At 33.9% G+C, this 16,479-nt stretch overlaps 1 protein-coding gene across 1 annotated transcript in view; it reads right to left on the bottom strand.

The window, feature by feature from the left end:
- The window catches only part of VPS13C (vacuolar protein sorting 13 homolog C), a 182,176-nt gene that overhangs the window by 160,649 nt on the left and 5,048 nt on the right, over positions 1–16,479 (bottom strand). The window contains exons 2-3 of the mRNA XM_027851985.1: positions 4,487–4,530; positions 1,488–1,530 (exon numbers count right to left, since the gene is read on the bottom strand). Coding sequence (XP_027707786.1) covers positions 1,488–1,530; positions 4,487–4,530 — 87 coding nt within the window. The remainder of the gene's footprint in view (positions 1–1,487; positions 1,531–4,486; positions 4,531–16,479) is intronic.

Genomic DNA, 16,479 nt, shown 5'->3' on the forward strand with positions numbered 1-16,479 from the left:
ACACTTAAAAAAAAAAAAAAAAAAAAGAAAGATCTCTAATCAGAAGCAAAGTGGCTATCAAAGTCAAACAGACAATTTCCTGGAAAAAGGCTGTGACAGGACCATTACTAAAGTCATGTTTACATAGAGGCCACAATGAAATTGTATCAAAGGCTTATTTTATACATTTTAACATTATTCTGAGAAAAGATGCAAAAGCTTAATGCCAAAAGGACCCATTATACAAAAAGGGTCAAAATCCTTGTTCTAGAGAAAATAAAAATTTAAGGCAATTAGGACCCCTTTAAAGAATTCTGCACTAAGAAATCAACCTTTATTTCTAAGACAAGAGAGGTACAGCTATTTAGTAGTTGAGATGAAAAATCTAGGGGTTTTAGTAGACTGGAAATGCAACACAAAAACAAAGTGCAAAATGGCACTGAAAGAAAACTAACGAGATCTTGGGCTACACTGAGAGGTACAGTGTTGAGAACAAGGAAGGTGATGGTAATACCATGCTGAGACCATATATGGAAGGTTATATCAATTCTACATCCCTAATTTTAGGAAAGACAAGCTGTAGAGAATTCAAAGAAAGTTAACCATAATGGTGAACTTCCTAAATATCATATCATATGAGGACTAGTTGGAAGAACTGAGAATTTGCAATCTGGAGAACAAAAATTTTTAGGAGGGAACATGAAAAGGGTTCTTCAAGTATCTGAAGATCTTTATGAAAAGTTTTTTCTGCTTGGGGCCTGAGGAATACACAGAGAGAGAGAAAAAAAAAGTCCCTGCCCTCAAGGAATATATTTCATCTGACATTGAAGAGAAGATTCTTTTTCAGGTTCAAGTTGGACTAGAAAGCCTTTGAGGTCTCTTCCAAGTCTTTAAGATTCTGTGAATCTTAGGTTAAACATACCTTCAATTCAAAATATTCCTTCAATGCAGATTTCAACTTATTTATGAATTATCAAAAGCTAACAGTTTTACAAGGAAAAGGAATGCCAACTTACCAAAATTCTTCTTCTATATAAAACTGATACATAATAAAACAGAGGTGAGAAAAGCTAAACAAAACATTTTCTTTTTTGAAAAAAAGTATAAAATAAGAAAGAAAGGCTATATTTAAAGCTGGAACAGCTCATATTAGATTCAAATTCTATTATTTTTTCATTATGAAAAGTGAAAAAGTATATCTCCTGAAAATGTAGGATCAAATAAAAAAACTAAATTATAAGAGGGCAGGTTACTGTGGCATAGCTGTATCACAATAAAAATTTCAAATTGTTTATTTTCTCTCACTTTGCAACATATTTTTCCTATTCTATTCTACCAATACATTTCCAAAAAAGAATAAAATATGCTGTTTTCTCAACTAATAATTAGAATTTGCCTAGGACCCTTCAGAATTATGTTCAAATTTTTAAAGAGAATGGAGTACAGAACCAGAAAAAAGTATTTACCTAAAGTCTGAGAATAGTTCAAATGAACTTTAAAAATCTTACCTATTTGTCCAACTTTTACTTTAAAGGGAACACCCAATTCGCTCTTAAGAAAGAAAAAAAATAAGATCAATCTTCTTTACAAAACAAAATTTCAAAAGTTTAAAAATCATTTACATCAACAACAAAAAAGAAAAACCAAAATGTTTAGGTTTTATCCATTACAAGAGATATTTTTATAGGTAATGAAAATAGAAGTTAGATTAGATAAAGATAGAATTATTAAGGATTGATTAAGACAGGGACTGGACCTATGGTTTCATTGATACAGGAAATTCCCAAATAAGAAAACTCTCTGTACCAATGTAGATTGGTACCTTCTCCACAAGTTGTAGTCTTAGAGAGGTGCCTAGGGTACTGAGAGATTAAGTTACTTGCCCAAGGTCACATAGCCAGTACGCATAAGAGGTGTAGCAACCATGTCATGTGGTCTTTCATACACAGTATTAGAATCAGAGAAAATTTTGGAACTGGAAGCAATGTTACATACTTTATTTTTAATCCAACTAAAACGCTGATTAGAAAGAAGTAAAACAATTGTTTAAAAGGATCAAGTTCTAAAAGACTTTACAACATTAAAAATGTACTGGTAACTGTCCACTTGATTTATTAACTAAAATGAAAAACTATTACAAGTTCACTTCTCTTGGAAAACTGTACCAATTGTGAAAAGGAGATCCATTAAGTTTTAATGGAACAGATGGCCACTGCTTCTTTGCAATGTACTCTGTGACAGAAAGAAATATCTCAGTATAAATAAGCTGAAAATAATGGCTCAATAAATCTGGAAAAGAAACAGAAGATTCTAAATACTGTTCATAAACTAAGTCTTAATTTAGATAACTTAGTGACTAATGCTGGTCAAACATAATCCTGAATTTATCTAGTATCCAAAATACCAGGAAATTCAAATAACCAGGATATTTCAACATAGTTAATATGAGAAATGATGTTCAGAATCATCACCTAAGATGTGTAAAACACTGAAACCTCATCTTAATAAAAAATTACATCATACAAGTATGGTTTTGTTGTGGAGCATACATTATTACATTCTTATACTTTCATTGCTATGCTAACAGTCGATTAAAACATTCAACCAGTCAGAACATTTCATTCCTCAATTACTCTATGTAACTGAGAATTTACTCAAAAATTCTAAGAACATTTTAAGGGAAAGAAGAGCATTTTGGGTAATAAAAAAAAAACCTTGCTCGGAAGAGAGCATTTTATCTGAAGAAAAGAATATATGAATCTTTATCATTAACAAGCATACATACAAACATATCCCCACATATATTAGTATTTATATTGTGTATTTTGTGTGCACATCCTTACCTGTGAAAAATCACATAAATTCAAGGACTTTCATGCCATACAGGGCAAAAAGTACATGGCCAAAAAGCAAATCTTTCTCCCTCAATCGATATAAAGAACTCAAAAAGGCATAATATTTGCTAATAGCTAAGAGTTGGCACTTGTATAGCATATTTGATCCTCATAACAGCACTGTAAGGTAGGAGCCATTATTTATTATCCCCTATTTCAAATATGAGGAAACTGAAGTGGAGAAAGGTTACATGACTCGTACAAGGTCACATGGAGCCACAATTTGAACACAAGTCCTCTGATTCCAGATACTGTGTTCTTTTTACCATATCTTGTTTATATTAATTTATTCATTAAATTATTTTAAATAGATGGAGCAAAATTTCAGTCTAACACTTATCCAAATAATAATTAATTCTGAATTAGTATAAGTGAGATTAACGAAGTTTTACCTGAAATATACAAAAAAAAATTGGACTTTGAGGAACCAAGTTCTACTACTAGAATTGTTAGTATCTATGAATGATTTCTCCTTAACAAAATTCACTGTAAAATTCCATGCACAGTAATCATCCTCAAATCAACTAGAACAAAAATTAAGTATATACACAACCATGCAGTAAGAAGTATCTTTCAGATGCTCTTAGTTTTTTCAGTGACATAGCAAAGAAGCTTAGTAACAACATAGAAAGAATTTTACTTATATGACAATCATAACAAAACAATAAACTCACTAATCAAAGGTAAAATGTAACCATAATTCTGTTATTTTACCATTCTCTAACTTATTAATAAATAAATCATCTCCTTTTGTCCTTTACCTAAATCTGAATTGCTTCCTAATTTCCAAAAATCAAACTCATGAAACACAACATGAAATACAACCACTTAAACTGAATATTATAAAGCAAATGAAGTTTCAGTAGCACTAAACTTTAGCCTTCTTTGTTATTTGTTTTATCTTTTCACTGTAACCAAGCTGGAACAGAAAGAAGTACTCTCTGCTTCTCTGACATATAATGAAAACCCAAGGTCAATCCTAAAATTTTCTTACAACACATTTAAATATCTGGCCTTTATTTAGTACTTTGAGTTCTCCAAAAAGATTTACATATATTTCTCACCTACCTGGTTTACACAAAAAGTGTCTACCTGTGAGGTAGACACTATAATTACAATAATCCCCATTTTATAGATAAGGAAAGTTAAACTAGAGGTTAAATGGCTCGCCCTCAGTCACAAAGCTCCTTACGAACTGAAGGCAGTATTTGAATCCAGGTCTTCCTGACTCCAAGTTCAGCACATTATCCACTATACCAGTAGTATCAAACTCAATTAGAAACGGGGGCCACTGTTCTGTGCATAAGGATCCCTGTCGGTTGCATACTGACCTTGTTTTAAAATGCAATATGCTTTACTGTATTATTACTTATTGTGTTAACTATTTCCCAATTACATTTTAATCTGGTTTGGGTCACAGTGGGAGTGTTGTGAGTCAAGTATCTGACACCTCCACACTATACCAACCACACTACTGTTTTAAAGACATGGAATAATGTAACTTGCATTCATTTTGTTTGGTTGGGCACTTGGCAACAAAGTTATTTTTAAGAACTAGCAAGTTACTTTTAGGAACTTAACTAAGAGGAGTTGGTTAATTCAAAAATACTTACCAGAGCATTTTCTTTTATTTGCAGGTTATCTAAGGCCACATTACCTAAAAAACAAATTAGAAAAGTGAGAGTGAAAATAGCATAAAGTTAGCATACCAGTCAATTTTAATTTTCATCACTATTATTAAGAGGTGATGTTGGTGTCAAAGTATGGAATGGACAGAACTCAGGACAGGAAAAATTCCAAACTACTTAAGTTGTTTGATATTAAGGGAGAATCTGGGATCTCCTTCACTGGAGGGTCAGAACCCAAGAATTCTAACTAGTTTAGGCACAATTATAAGATAAAAATGTTAAAAGAAAAAAAAAACTAATATGGACCCAAGAGAATAAATAGTGCAGGGATTCTTAAACTGGGGGTTTGTGAATTTGGGTTTTTTTGAATATTTTGATAATTGTATTGTAACATCATTACATTCCTTCATAATCTTATATATTTTATTTCATGTATTTAAAAGCATTATTCTGAAAAGGTGTCCATATGCTTCACCAAACTACCAAGGAGTCTGTGACTTTAAAAAGTTTAAGAAACTTTAATCTAGTTCAAGGCCTTCATCAAAGGATACCTTTGGGATTCATTTACAATTTCAGCATACACAACAAAACATTACTTGTTAATATAAATTATCACTTCTTTTTTTCCCCTAAAATAATATCTTTCACACTCAAGAGTATCTACATCTTAATTTCAGTGCTCCAAAATCTGCTAAACCACACCAAATTGTTTTCTTCTGATTTCAAATACTGATGTTGCTATTCTATTTTTAAAATCTCTCTGGAAAATTACAATTGGCACCAATTTTTGTTTCCATATGTACTAGTCACAAGTATCTTTAGATTAAATTCTGATATTGGCTTAGACAAATATAGAGACATTCAGATCCCACGAATCCAATCATAACTCCCACTGATAAGGTTGTGTCCACTACCTTAAGGTGGCAAAGGAAATCAGAAATTTGTCATACTAAATTAGAGAGTGTCTAAATGAATTACAAATGATGAAAACCATGTTTCAGATTATTCAATTTGGTTTAACAAGCTTGTAGAAGTGCCTTCTGAAATGTATATACTTATTAGCAACTTAATTTGGCTCTTCAGTCAATAATCACTTAAATTATACCAAAAATGACCAAATTGTACATTTTCTTATGAATCTCAACTCCTGTAACAGAACAGTAATAGGTCCTAAATGGGAATGCATTGAAGGCAACTATAATGTCATGTGACTACATTTTTTTCTTAGACCAAATGTAGAATCATCTCACTATTTACCTGACCTAAAAACAAAAGGAACAAAAGAAACGTCTTTCGCCTACTCATTATCCAGCAAACAATTTTCTCTGTAACAAATATAAATGTTATCTAACTAAACAGTAAGTGTTGCATTCATTTTATATGTTATTTTATTTGCAGTGTAGGAGGAGACACCAGTTCTCACACAAGTAAAAGGAAGGCACTGCCATAGATTAGATTAGCACCTGGAACTCAAAGTTCATTCTAAAATAAAAGTTAAGTTAAACTTAACTTGATCTAGTCTTAATACCAGCACAATTCAATGACATCTAAATAAAAGAACATAAAACTGCAAATAATTCATGAAATAACAAAATGAGACCAGACCAAATCCGGCATTTTGAAATTAATCAAATACCTAAAAATACGTAGAGAATGTTTTCAATTTCAGTTATCTATTTCAGACTAAATCAAGTAAATGACTCCTTAAAAAGTGCATATAAAAGGTAGTACAGATCATTAAATAGCAACACCTGGCCTAGAACTCAACTATCTCCTGACACCCTAGATCTTAATTCAAAATTACATAGAAAGAAGTTGCTTGTCCTGATTCAGTCAATCAGAAAACATTATTTGAGCACCTACAATGGCCCAGGCACCATGATAGCCCCACTGGGACACAAACATAGTAAATCAAACAACACCAATTCATAAGAAAGCTTGCAAACTATACTTACTAGAATATAAGGAAAAGCACTAGAATAGGGGTCAGATCTGATGTCTAGTCCTAACTCTGGACAGTAACTACCTGTGTCACATATGGTAAATCAATTTAACCTCTCTGGGCCTCATCTGTAAAATTATGGAATTAGATTACCTAGTTAAATTACATAGTTAAATTATTTCTCATCTGTAAAATTATGTAATTAGATTACATTGTTAAATTCATGTGGTCCCTAGATAAATATTGACTGATGCATGTCCAAGTATTTTATAGCTTCTATATTTATTTTCAAAGGAATTTTTTTCTTTTTAGCTCTGAACTGTTATATATCAGAATGCTTTTATTTTAAATCTGTCAATGTTGATTAAGTTATTAGTTATTTCAAATAATTATACTTGATTCTTTACGGTTCTGTAAACATATTATCATATCACAGTATCATTTGCAAAAAGTGATCACTTTGTTTTCACTCTGTCTATACTTACTCCCTCAGTTTCTTTTTCTTGGCTTATTACTATAAATAGTATTTCTAGCACTATGTTAAATAATAGTGATGATAACAAGCATTGTTGCTTTATGTTAGCTGCTCCTAACTCCTGCAAGAAAAATTCCATTCAAAATAACTAAATAATCTATAAAATATTTGGGAGTATATCTGTTGAGGTTACTCCAAGGACTCTATGACTCTTAACTATAAAACTCTCTTTGCATAAAAACACACAAATAATTTGGGAAATATTAATTGTTCATGAGTAGATTGAACAAATATAATAAAAATGACACTATTACCTAGATTATTTTATTCAGTGCCGTACCAATCTAAATCCTAAAAGAATATTTTATAGATTTAGAAAAAAATAACAAAATTCATATGGAGAAATAAAAGATCAAAAATATCAAAGGTAATAATGATAAAAAAGTGGCAAGGAAAAGGTTAATCAGTGCCACATTTCAAACTGTTCCACAAAGTCATAACCATTACAACAAATTGGTACTGATTTAAAGGGGAAGGGGGGGGGGGGGAGAGGGAGGGGCAGGGTGAGGAGGTTAATTGGTGGAATAAATTAGGTATGTAAAATATGGAAGTAAATAAACATGGTAGCATAGTGTTTGATAAAACATAAAAATCTTAATTATTGGCGGAAGGACTCACCATTTGATAAAAACTGAACACTAATAGAGAAATGTAAATTAAAGCAACTTTGAAGTTCCACCTCACTCCTATATCAGATTGGCAGAGTCAAAAAAAGAGAATAATGACAAATTTTACAGGGGCTGTGAAAAACACAAGTACGCTGATGCTGAAGGAACAGTGAACTGGTCCAGCCATTATGGAAAGCAATCTGGTTCTACACCTGAAAGTTACCAAAACTGTTCATACCCTTTGACAAGGCAGTACCAGCACTAGACCTAAAACCTAAAGAAATCAAAGAAAGAGGAAAAGGTTTATCAGCTTATATCAGCTTTCTTCCTGATGACCAGAAACTAGAAACTAAGAAGGTGTCTTCCTAATCACTTTCTTCTTAAATTTTCAGTCTGACTTCCAACTTTATCATTCAGTCAAAACTATTCTCTCCAAAGTTACAAAGTTCTCTTAGTTGCTAAATCTACTGACCTTCTTTAAACTCCTCATCCTTCTTGACCTGTCATCTTCTTGACCTCCTTGACCTTTTCCACTATTGATCAATCTCTTTTCCTTGATATTCTTTTCTCCAGGTTTTTGAGACATCACTCTCTTATGGTTCTCCTACCTATCTGACTGGACCTTCCAACTCTCCTTAGATTAGGATCTTCATCCAAGTCACACTTGCTAAATGTAGGTATCCGAAAGGACTCAATATTGGACCCACCTCTCTTCTCCTTCTATACTATTTCACTTAGTAATCTCAACAATTCCCATGGGTTCAATTATCATCTCAATGATGAAGATATCAAATCCATTCAGGTAGCCCTAACCTCTCTGTTAGCCTCCAATCTCGTATCTCCAACTACCAACTGGACATCTCAATATGGATGTCTTGTAGACATTTTAAACTCAACATGTCCAAAACTAGGCTGTTATCTTTTCCCCAAAACCCTCCTCCTTTCTAAACTTCCCTCTTATTATCAAGGGCATCACCAACCCCCCAATCCCCTAACCTACATATCATCTTCAACTTTCACACTCCCCATATCCAATCTGTTGTCAAAACCTATTGATTTTACCTTTACATCCCTCAGATACACTCCCTTTTCTCCTCTCACCCTGTCACCACCTTGATACAGGCCCTCATGTATTATCACAATAGCCGGCTGGTTGACTGATCAACCTGCCACAATTCTCTCTCCACTCCAAGTCCATCCTCCATTCAATCGCCAGAGTGATTTTCAAAGTGCAGACTCAGACTAAGTTAACTCCCCTACTCAATAAATTCCAGTGGCTCCCTATTACCTAAAAGGTTAAAAGGCTGACCATTTTGCACAGCTGTGCCTCACTTAAATCCAATTCATAAGGAAGTCAAGACATTACCTTTGTAATATCATTGGCCCTCTTCAAGAATGAAGGATTAACAAAAACAACAATGACCAGTCTTAATAGCTAATAATAATAGCTATCATTTCTACAGTATCTATTATACACCAGGCATTATGCTAAATGCTTTAGAATTCTTATCTCATTTGATCCTAACAAAAACCCTGGTAGGTTTGTTTTGTTTTGTTTTTTACAGAAAAGGAAACTGAGGCAGAGGTTAAATGACTTGTCCACAATCATGAAGCCAGTAAGCTGACTCTAGTCCTGACACTCTACCCACTGTACCACACCATTACCCCATTCTCCAGATAGTCTTCGATCCAGTGACATTGGTCTCCTGGTGGTTCCACATGCAAGACACTCCATATCTTTGCTCCAGGCACTTTCAATGACTGTCTTCCCATGGCTGCAACACTCTTCCTCCTCATCTCCACCTCCTGTTCTTCCTGGATTCTTTCAAGTCCCAGCTAAAATCCCTTCTTCTACTGGAAATCTTTCTTAATGCCTTTTAATCCTAGTTCCTTTCCTTGGTGATTATCTCTAATTTAGCCTGTATCTCTTATAGTGCTTTATGTGCAATTTTCATTTCAATCGTTTCATTTTGGATTTTCTTGGCAAAGATACTAGAGTAGTTTGCCATTTCCTTCTCCAGATCATTTGATAGATAAAGAATTGAGGCAAACAAGGTTAAGTGATTTGCTCAGGGTCAAACAACTAGTAAGTATCTGAGGTGGGATTTGAACTCAGGAAGAGGCTTCTTCCTGATTCCAAGACCATTGCTCTATCCACTGCACCACCTACCTGCCCTTTATACACAATAATCACCAATAATGGTTTGGTGAATTGAACAAAAATGTTCCTTGGATCTTCCACATATACCTTATTTGAAGAATGATTTAGTTCAATAGTACTGAGTGAAATTTCAAAAGTTGGCAGGGCAAGCAAATGGAAATTAGAGTCAACTTACTTTCCAAAATGACTGTATTGTTTGAATCATATCAATTTAACATAACTGCTATAGATAATGCAAGAATGCAAAAAAAAACTTCAGTTAAATGGAAAGATGGTTCAAGTGAATTGTGGAGAGACAAAGAACATAATGGAATTGCCTTTACTGACTATCTAAAGGCAATTAAGAAACATCATTTTTCTTCTACTAGTGATCTGGAGAATTCTTTCATATGGTTTTAACAGTATGCAATTCTCCATTTGAAAACTGCTTATTCATAGCCTTTGACCAGTTACTTTCAACATAAAATGTCTTAAAAAAATAGAAGACCTAAATTACACATCCAAGCCAACACAACTGAATCCAAGTTACAACATCTTTGTTTTCTAACATATCCTTTGAGCTATGTATATTACTCTTGAAAACAATTATATCCTGGACACACCTCAAATTGCTAAAGGCGGAACAATTTCTCTCCTGGCGCTAGCTGAACAAAACCTGATAAACCTTCAGACTTGTGTGGGCAGCAACTTGTTCATCACCAGCCACTTTTCTAAACCCTTTAAAGCAATTAATATCAAGCAAGCCAACAGGAGATCTGACAGTGTAATTGCATTTTTAAAAAAAAAACACTTCTATAAGGGCTATCTTAGCTTTGCAGTGTTAACCTTATACAAAAATTTTCCAACTGTGAAATTAGCGAACACATCAAAGAAAAATAAGGCTAAGTTGCAATATCAAAGCTAGATTACTCTAACTAAAAGATCTGCAATGGAAAAAATTAGGATGGGGAAGGATAAAAACTCAAATTCATAAAGCACTTTATTTTACAGGGATGGAATTTTATTCAAAACATTCTTGACTTTAATCAGGAATTTATATATGTATATAAGCTTACTATGAAAATTCCTACAATTATCAGTGTTCCTCTTCTAAAAAATTATTTCTGTCTTCAAACAATAAGATTATGTCCACACTAGTATCTCCTGGCTTTATTCATTCCAAATATTAACTTCATTTTTTTCATCTTTCCAATTATTTGGTGCTCTTGTATGGCTCCAAAGTTAGTTATATAAGATTATCACTTTACATTTACACAGCACCTCATTTTACTATGGACATATATAAAATGTCCATCTCATTTGATTCATTTTAGTCAACAAGCATTTATTAAGTGCTTCTCTATCCCAGGCATTGTGTTAGGTACTAGAAATACAAAAAATTGAAGGAGCTCACATTTTATAGAGGAGACAGAATATACACACATAAGAAGGCACACACATAATAAGCATGTGCAAAGTATAAACAAGATAAATACAAGGTAATTGGGGGAGGGGAGGCACTAGCAGCTGGGTTATCAGAAAAGGTTTCCTACAAGAAGTAGTACCTGAGATGAGCTTTGAAGTAAACTAGGGATTCCAAAAGACAACAATGAGAAGAGAGCATGTTCTAGGCATGAGAGACAGGGTGTGAAAAAGCATGGATGTTGGAGATGGAGTATGGTATATGAGGAACAACAAAAAAGCCCATTTGGCTGGATCAAAAAATGTGCAAAGGGGAGTATTTTAGAATAATGATGGAAAGGTAGGTGGGTACTAGGTTATGAATGACTTGAAATTCCAAACAGAAGAGCTTATACTGGATTCCAGAATGGTAGTAATAGGAAGCCACTAGAGTTTATTGAGTTAACTTGGTCAGAACTGTGATTAAGGATTATTACTTTGGCAACTGTGTGGAAGATAGTTTGGAGAGGGAAGAGACTTGAGGAAAGGTTAGAAGGCTATTGCAATAAGAGTCCAGCAGAAGAGGCTGGTGATATGAATGTCGAGAATAAGACAGATAGGAGAAATGGGAGATAAAAATTTAGCAACTGCTTCAAAAGGTTCTACAGCCTCTGCCTCCTCAGCAGCCAAAGCTACTGAAGATCCTTAAAAAGAAAGTTCTAAATAGCACAGTCCTTAGCACTGTCAAATGGTTCAACATCAGAACTGGAAATGGTGTTACAAAAAGAAATAACATTAAAGAAGATGCATTACTATCTGCTTTGCCACTGGACCCTAAGGACCATGGGACCTTTTCCATCTAACTTGCAGTTAAACTCTGTGTGTATGTGAGAGAGAGAAAGAGAGAGAGACAGAGAGACAGAGAGACAGACAGACAGACAGACAGACAGACAGACAGACAGATAGATAGATAGATAGATAGATAGATAGATAGATAGATAGATAGATAGACAGACAGACAGACAGACACAGAGACTGAGTGAGCATTTATCAGTACTTACTATATGGCCAAAAAGGAATGGAGGAAGAAAGGGTGTTAGGGTGGGGAGAAGCAAAGGGTACAAGGCTGCTCTGCTGGTGAGGAGAAAGAAAAGTCTGGAAAGGTCATTGAGAATGAAGTGAGAATGGATAGAGTACCTCAAGAAATAGTGGCCCATGGTTAGCCCTCACCAATAAGGAGAACCAGCCCCAAGGCAGAAGTATCTCCAGAATAGAAAGATCTGTGGTGAAGTCAAGAAAGTTGGGAGTTCTTGAAAGCAGAGACTGCCTAGCTTTTCCACAGCGCTTTGGACATAGAAAGCACTTAATATGTTTTAGACCCTTCATTTGAACTGAGGCTTATAACTTCAACGGTCAGGTGAGTCAGATTACTCTAGTCCTATATGGTAAGGAAGTTCAGAGAACTTTAGAGACACCCATTTCCTCATCTATAAAACAAGGGTTTGAGTAAAACAATCTGTAAGGTCCCTTCCAACTCTGATTCTCTCACTTGTCCAAGGACACACAACTAGATTAGGTTCATACATTTCTCATTCCTACTATTTGTGCTTTTCTTGTCTTCCATGATGGTTTTAATGTCCTTGAGGACTAAAAGTATGCTTTCTGATCCCTTTTTAACTTCACTCCTCACTAAATACTGTACACAATAGGTGTTCTATAAATACCGATTTCCAGCTAACTACAAGTTCCTGTTAAGCCACTATAATACTACAGATTCATAAGTTTGTTGCTAATCTTTGGAAGAAAATGTCAACTTAATTATGTAAAATTTTTCAAACTCTCATTCGCTTCATTTCTTAGACAATTGAAAATACAACTAGAACTAAGCTAAGAAAAGAAAGAATCCATACTAAACAGGAAAGGCTCACTTATCAGAGAAAAAAGCTTTCAAAGTTAAAAGTTTAAAATATTTTTTGCACTGTTTAACATTGTAATAGATAAGTGTTTAATCTTCGAAATCCTAAAACTTTGTCTTCCTAAATTTATATATTTAATATTGCCTTAATATTTCTCTTGCTAGACTGTTGGTGGAGTTGTAAATTGGTCTAACCATTTTGGAAAGCAATTTGGAGCTGTATAAAGAAAATTACTGCAATGTCAATACCTTTTGAAACAAAGATTCCAGTGCTGGGCACATACCACAAAAAAAAAAAAATTAATACTAAAAAGAGAGGTCCCATAATACACCAAAATATTTATAAAAGAATTGTTTATAGTAACAAAAAACTAAAAACAAAGTAGCCATCCATCAACTGAGGAACAGCTAAACAAGTTGCCATACATGAATATAGTTGAATATTACCAGACTGAGCTTATTGAGGTCAGGGAGTATCTTTTGCCTATCTCTGTATTCCCAGCACTTAGTTCAGTGCCTGGCACACAGTATGCACTTAATGAACACTTTGCCTTACTGAAATAACAAATATGATGATTATAGAGAATCAAAAAGACATATGAATGCCAACTGAAGTAGAACCAGAAAAACAATAACACAATGACTACAATAATATAAATGGAAAAAACAGCAAAACTATACTAAAGACTAAAATTATGACCAAGTTTGGCCACCAAGGAAGAAAAAGAAAATACACTTCTCTCTTTTGCAGAGGTAGGAGGCTGTGTATGAAATATTACATATTATATTGGACTTAGTTGATGTGTTGGTTCATTTTGCTAAACTTTTTTTCTTTTTTTAAAATTATTTATATAAAGAATTGCTCTCAAAGAAGTCCTACAAAATTTTTTTTATGATACAAATATGGTATTGATATCTAAACTGGGAAGAGTCAAAACAGAGAAAGAAAATTTCTCTAATGAATATAGATGCAAAAATTTTAAATGAAATATTAGCAAAAAGATCACAGCAACTTATCATGAGAATAATACACTATGACCAGGTAGGATTTATACCAGGAATGCAGAGCTGGTTCAATATTAGGAAAACTATCAGCATAATTGACCATATCAACAACAAAACTTACAGAAACCATATGATTATCTCAATAGATGCAGAAAAAGCTTCTGACAAAATACAACACCCATTCCTATTAAAAACACTAGAGAGCATAGGAATAAATGGAATCTTCCTTAAAATGATAAATAGCATCTACCTAAAACCATCAGCAAGCATTATATGTAATATAAATAAAAGCTAGAAGCATTTCCAATAAGATCAGGGGTGAAACTAGGATGTCCATTATCACCACTGTTATTTAATATGGTACTAGAAACATTAGCTTTAGCAATAAGAGAAGAAAGAGAAATTGAAGGAATCAGAACACACAAAGAAGAAACAAAGTTATCACTCTTTGCAGATGATACGATGATATACTTGGAGAATCAAGTAAAAACTACTTGAAATAATAAACAATTTTAGCAAAGTTGCAGGATGTAAAAAAAACCCACATAAATCATCAGCATTTCTATATATTACTAACAAAGCCCAACAGCAAGAGATAGAAAGAGAAATTCCATTTAAAATTACTGTAGACATTATAAAATATTTGGGAGTCTACCTGCCAAAACAAACCCAGGAATTATATGAACACAATTACAAAACACTTTTCACACAAATAAAGTCAGATCTAAATAACTGAAAAAACATCAGTTGCTCATGGGTAGGTCGAGCTAATATAAAAATGACAATTCTAGGGGCAGCTAGGTGGCACAGTGGATAGAGCGCCAGCTCTGAAGTCAGGAGGACCTGAGTTCAAATCTGGCCTCTAAAACACAACACTCAGTAGCTGTGTAACTCTGGGCAAGTCACTTAACCCCAACTGCCTCAACCAAAAAAAGAAATGACAATTCTACCTAAATTAATTTACTTATTCAGTGCCACACCAATCAAACTACCAAAAATTATTTTATAGAACTAGAAAAAATAATAACTAAGTCCATGTGAAAGAACAAAAGGTCCAGAATATCAAGGGAATTAATGAAAAGAAATGCAAGGGAAAGTGGCTTAGCCATACCAGATCTTAAATTGTATTATAAAGCAGCAATCATCAAAACTACTTGGTACTGGCTAAGAAATAGAGTGATGGATCAGCAGAATAGGTTAGGCACACAAGACACAATAGTCGATGACTACAGTAATTTACTCCAGACTCCAGCTTCTGGGATAAGAACTCACTATTTGGACCAAAATCTCACACCATATACCAAAATAAAGCCAAAATGGGTTCATGATTTAGATATAAAGGCTGATACTATAAGCAAACTGGAAGAGCAAGGAATAGTTTACCTGTCAGATTTATGAAGAACAGAAGAATTCATGACCAAACAGGAGAAAGAGAACATTATGAAATGCAAAATGGATAATTTTGATTACATTAAATTGAAAAGTTTTTGCACAAAGCCAATGCAACCAAGATTAGGAGGGAAGTAGAAAACTGGGAAAGAATTTTTACAACCAGTGTCTCTGATAAGGGCCTCATTTCTAAAATATATAGAGAATTAAGCCAAATTTATAAGAATACAAGTCATTCCCCAATCGGCAGCTGAGTGGAAGATGGACTGAAGGAAGGTGAAACTTGAGGTAGAGTCATCAATTAGCAGCCTACTGCAATAGTCCAAGCAAAAGGTGAAGTGATGAGGGCCTGTATAGGGGAGAAGACTATATAAGCAGAAAGAAGAGGATATATATGTGACATTGTATAACAGTTAAAACAACAAGATTTGACAACAGATTGAATATGTGGGATAAGCACAAAAAGTTGAGAATGACACAATCAATAAATATATTAAGTACCTGCTATGTGCTAGGCACTATGTTAAACACCAGGGATACAAAAGGAGGTCAAAGACAAATTTTTGCCTTCAAAAAATTCAGTATATTAAAGAAGACAACAAGCAAACAAATACATACAAACAAGCCATATACAGGATAAATAAGAAATAAATAAAAAATCAAAGGCACTAGAATTAAGAGATACTGAGAAAGACTTTCTGTAAAAGATAGGATTTTAGTTGAGACTTAAAGGAAGCCAGTAAGTAGAGATGAAGAGAAAGAAAAATCCAGGCATGGGAGACAGCCAGAGAAAATGCCTGGAGCCAAGAGATGGAGTATCTAGTTTATAGAACAGCTAGGGGGCCAAAGTCACTAGATCAAAGAGTATGTGGCAGGGAGTAAGGTGTAAGAAGATGAGAAAGACTAAGAAGGGGCTTCAGGGGTGAGGAACCTTTGGCCTTGAGGCCACAAGTTGCCCTCTAGGTCCTCAAGTTCCTCCCTTCACTGAACAAATCCCCTTAATAAAAAAAATTGTTCTGTAAAACTTGGACTCAGTCAAAAGG

Source organism: Vombatus ursinus, unplaced genomic scaffold (genome assembly GCF_900497805.2).
Source record: "Vombatus ursinus unplaced genomic scaffold, bare-nosed wombat genome assembly UNPS02009205.1, whole genome shotgun sequence".
Lineage (NCBI taxonomy): Eukaryota > Metazoa > Chordata > Mammalia > Diprotodontia > Vombatidae > Vombatus > Vombatus ursinus.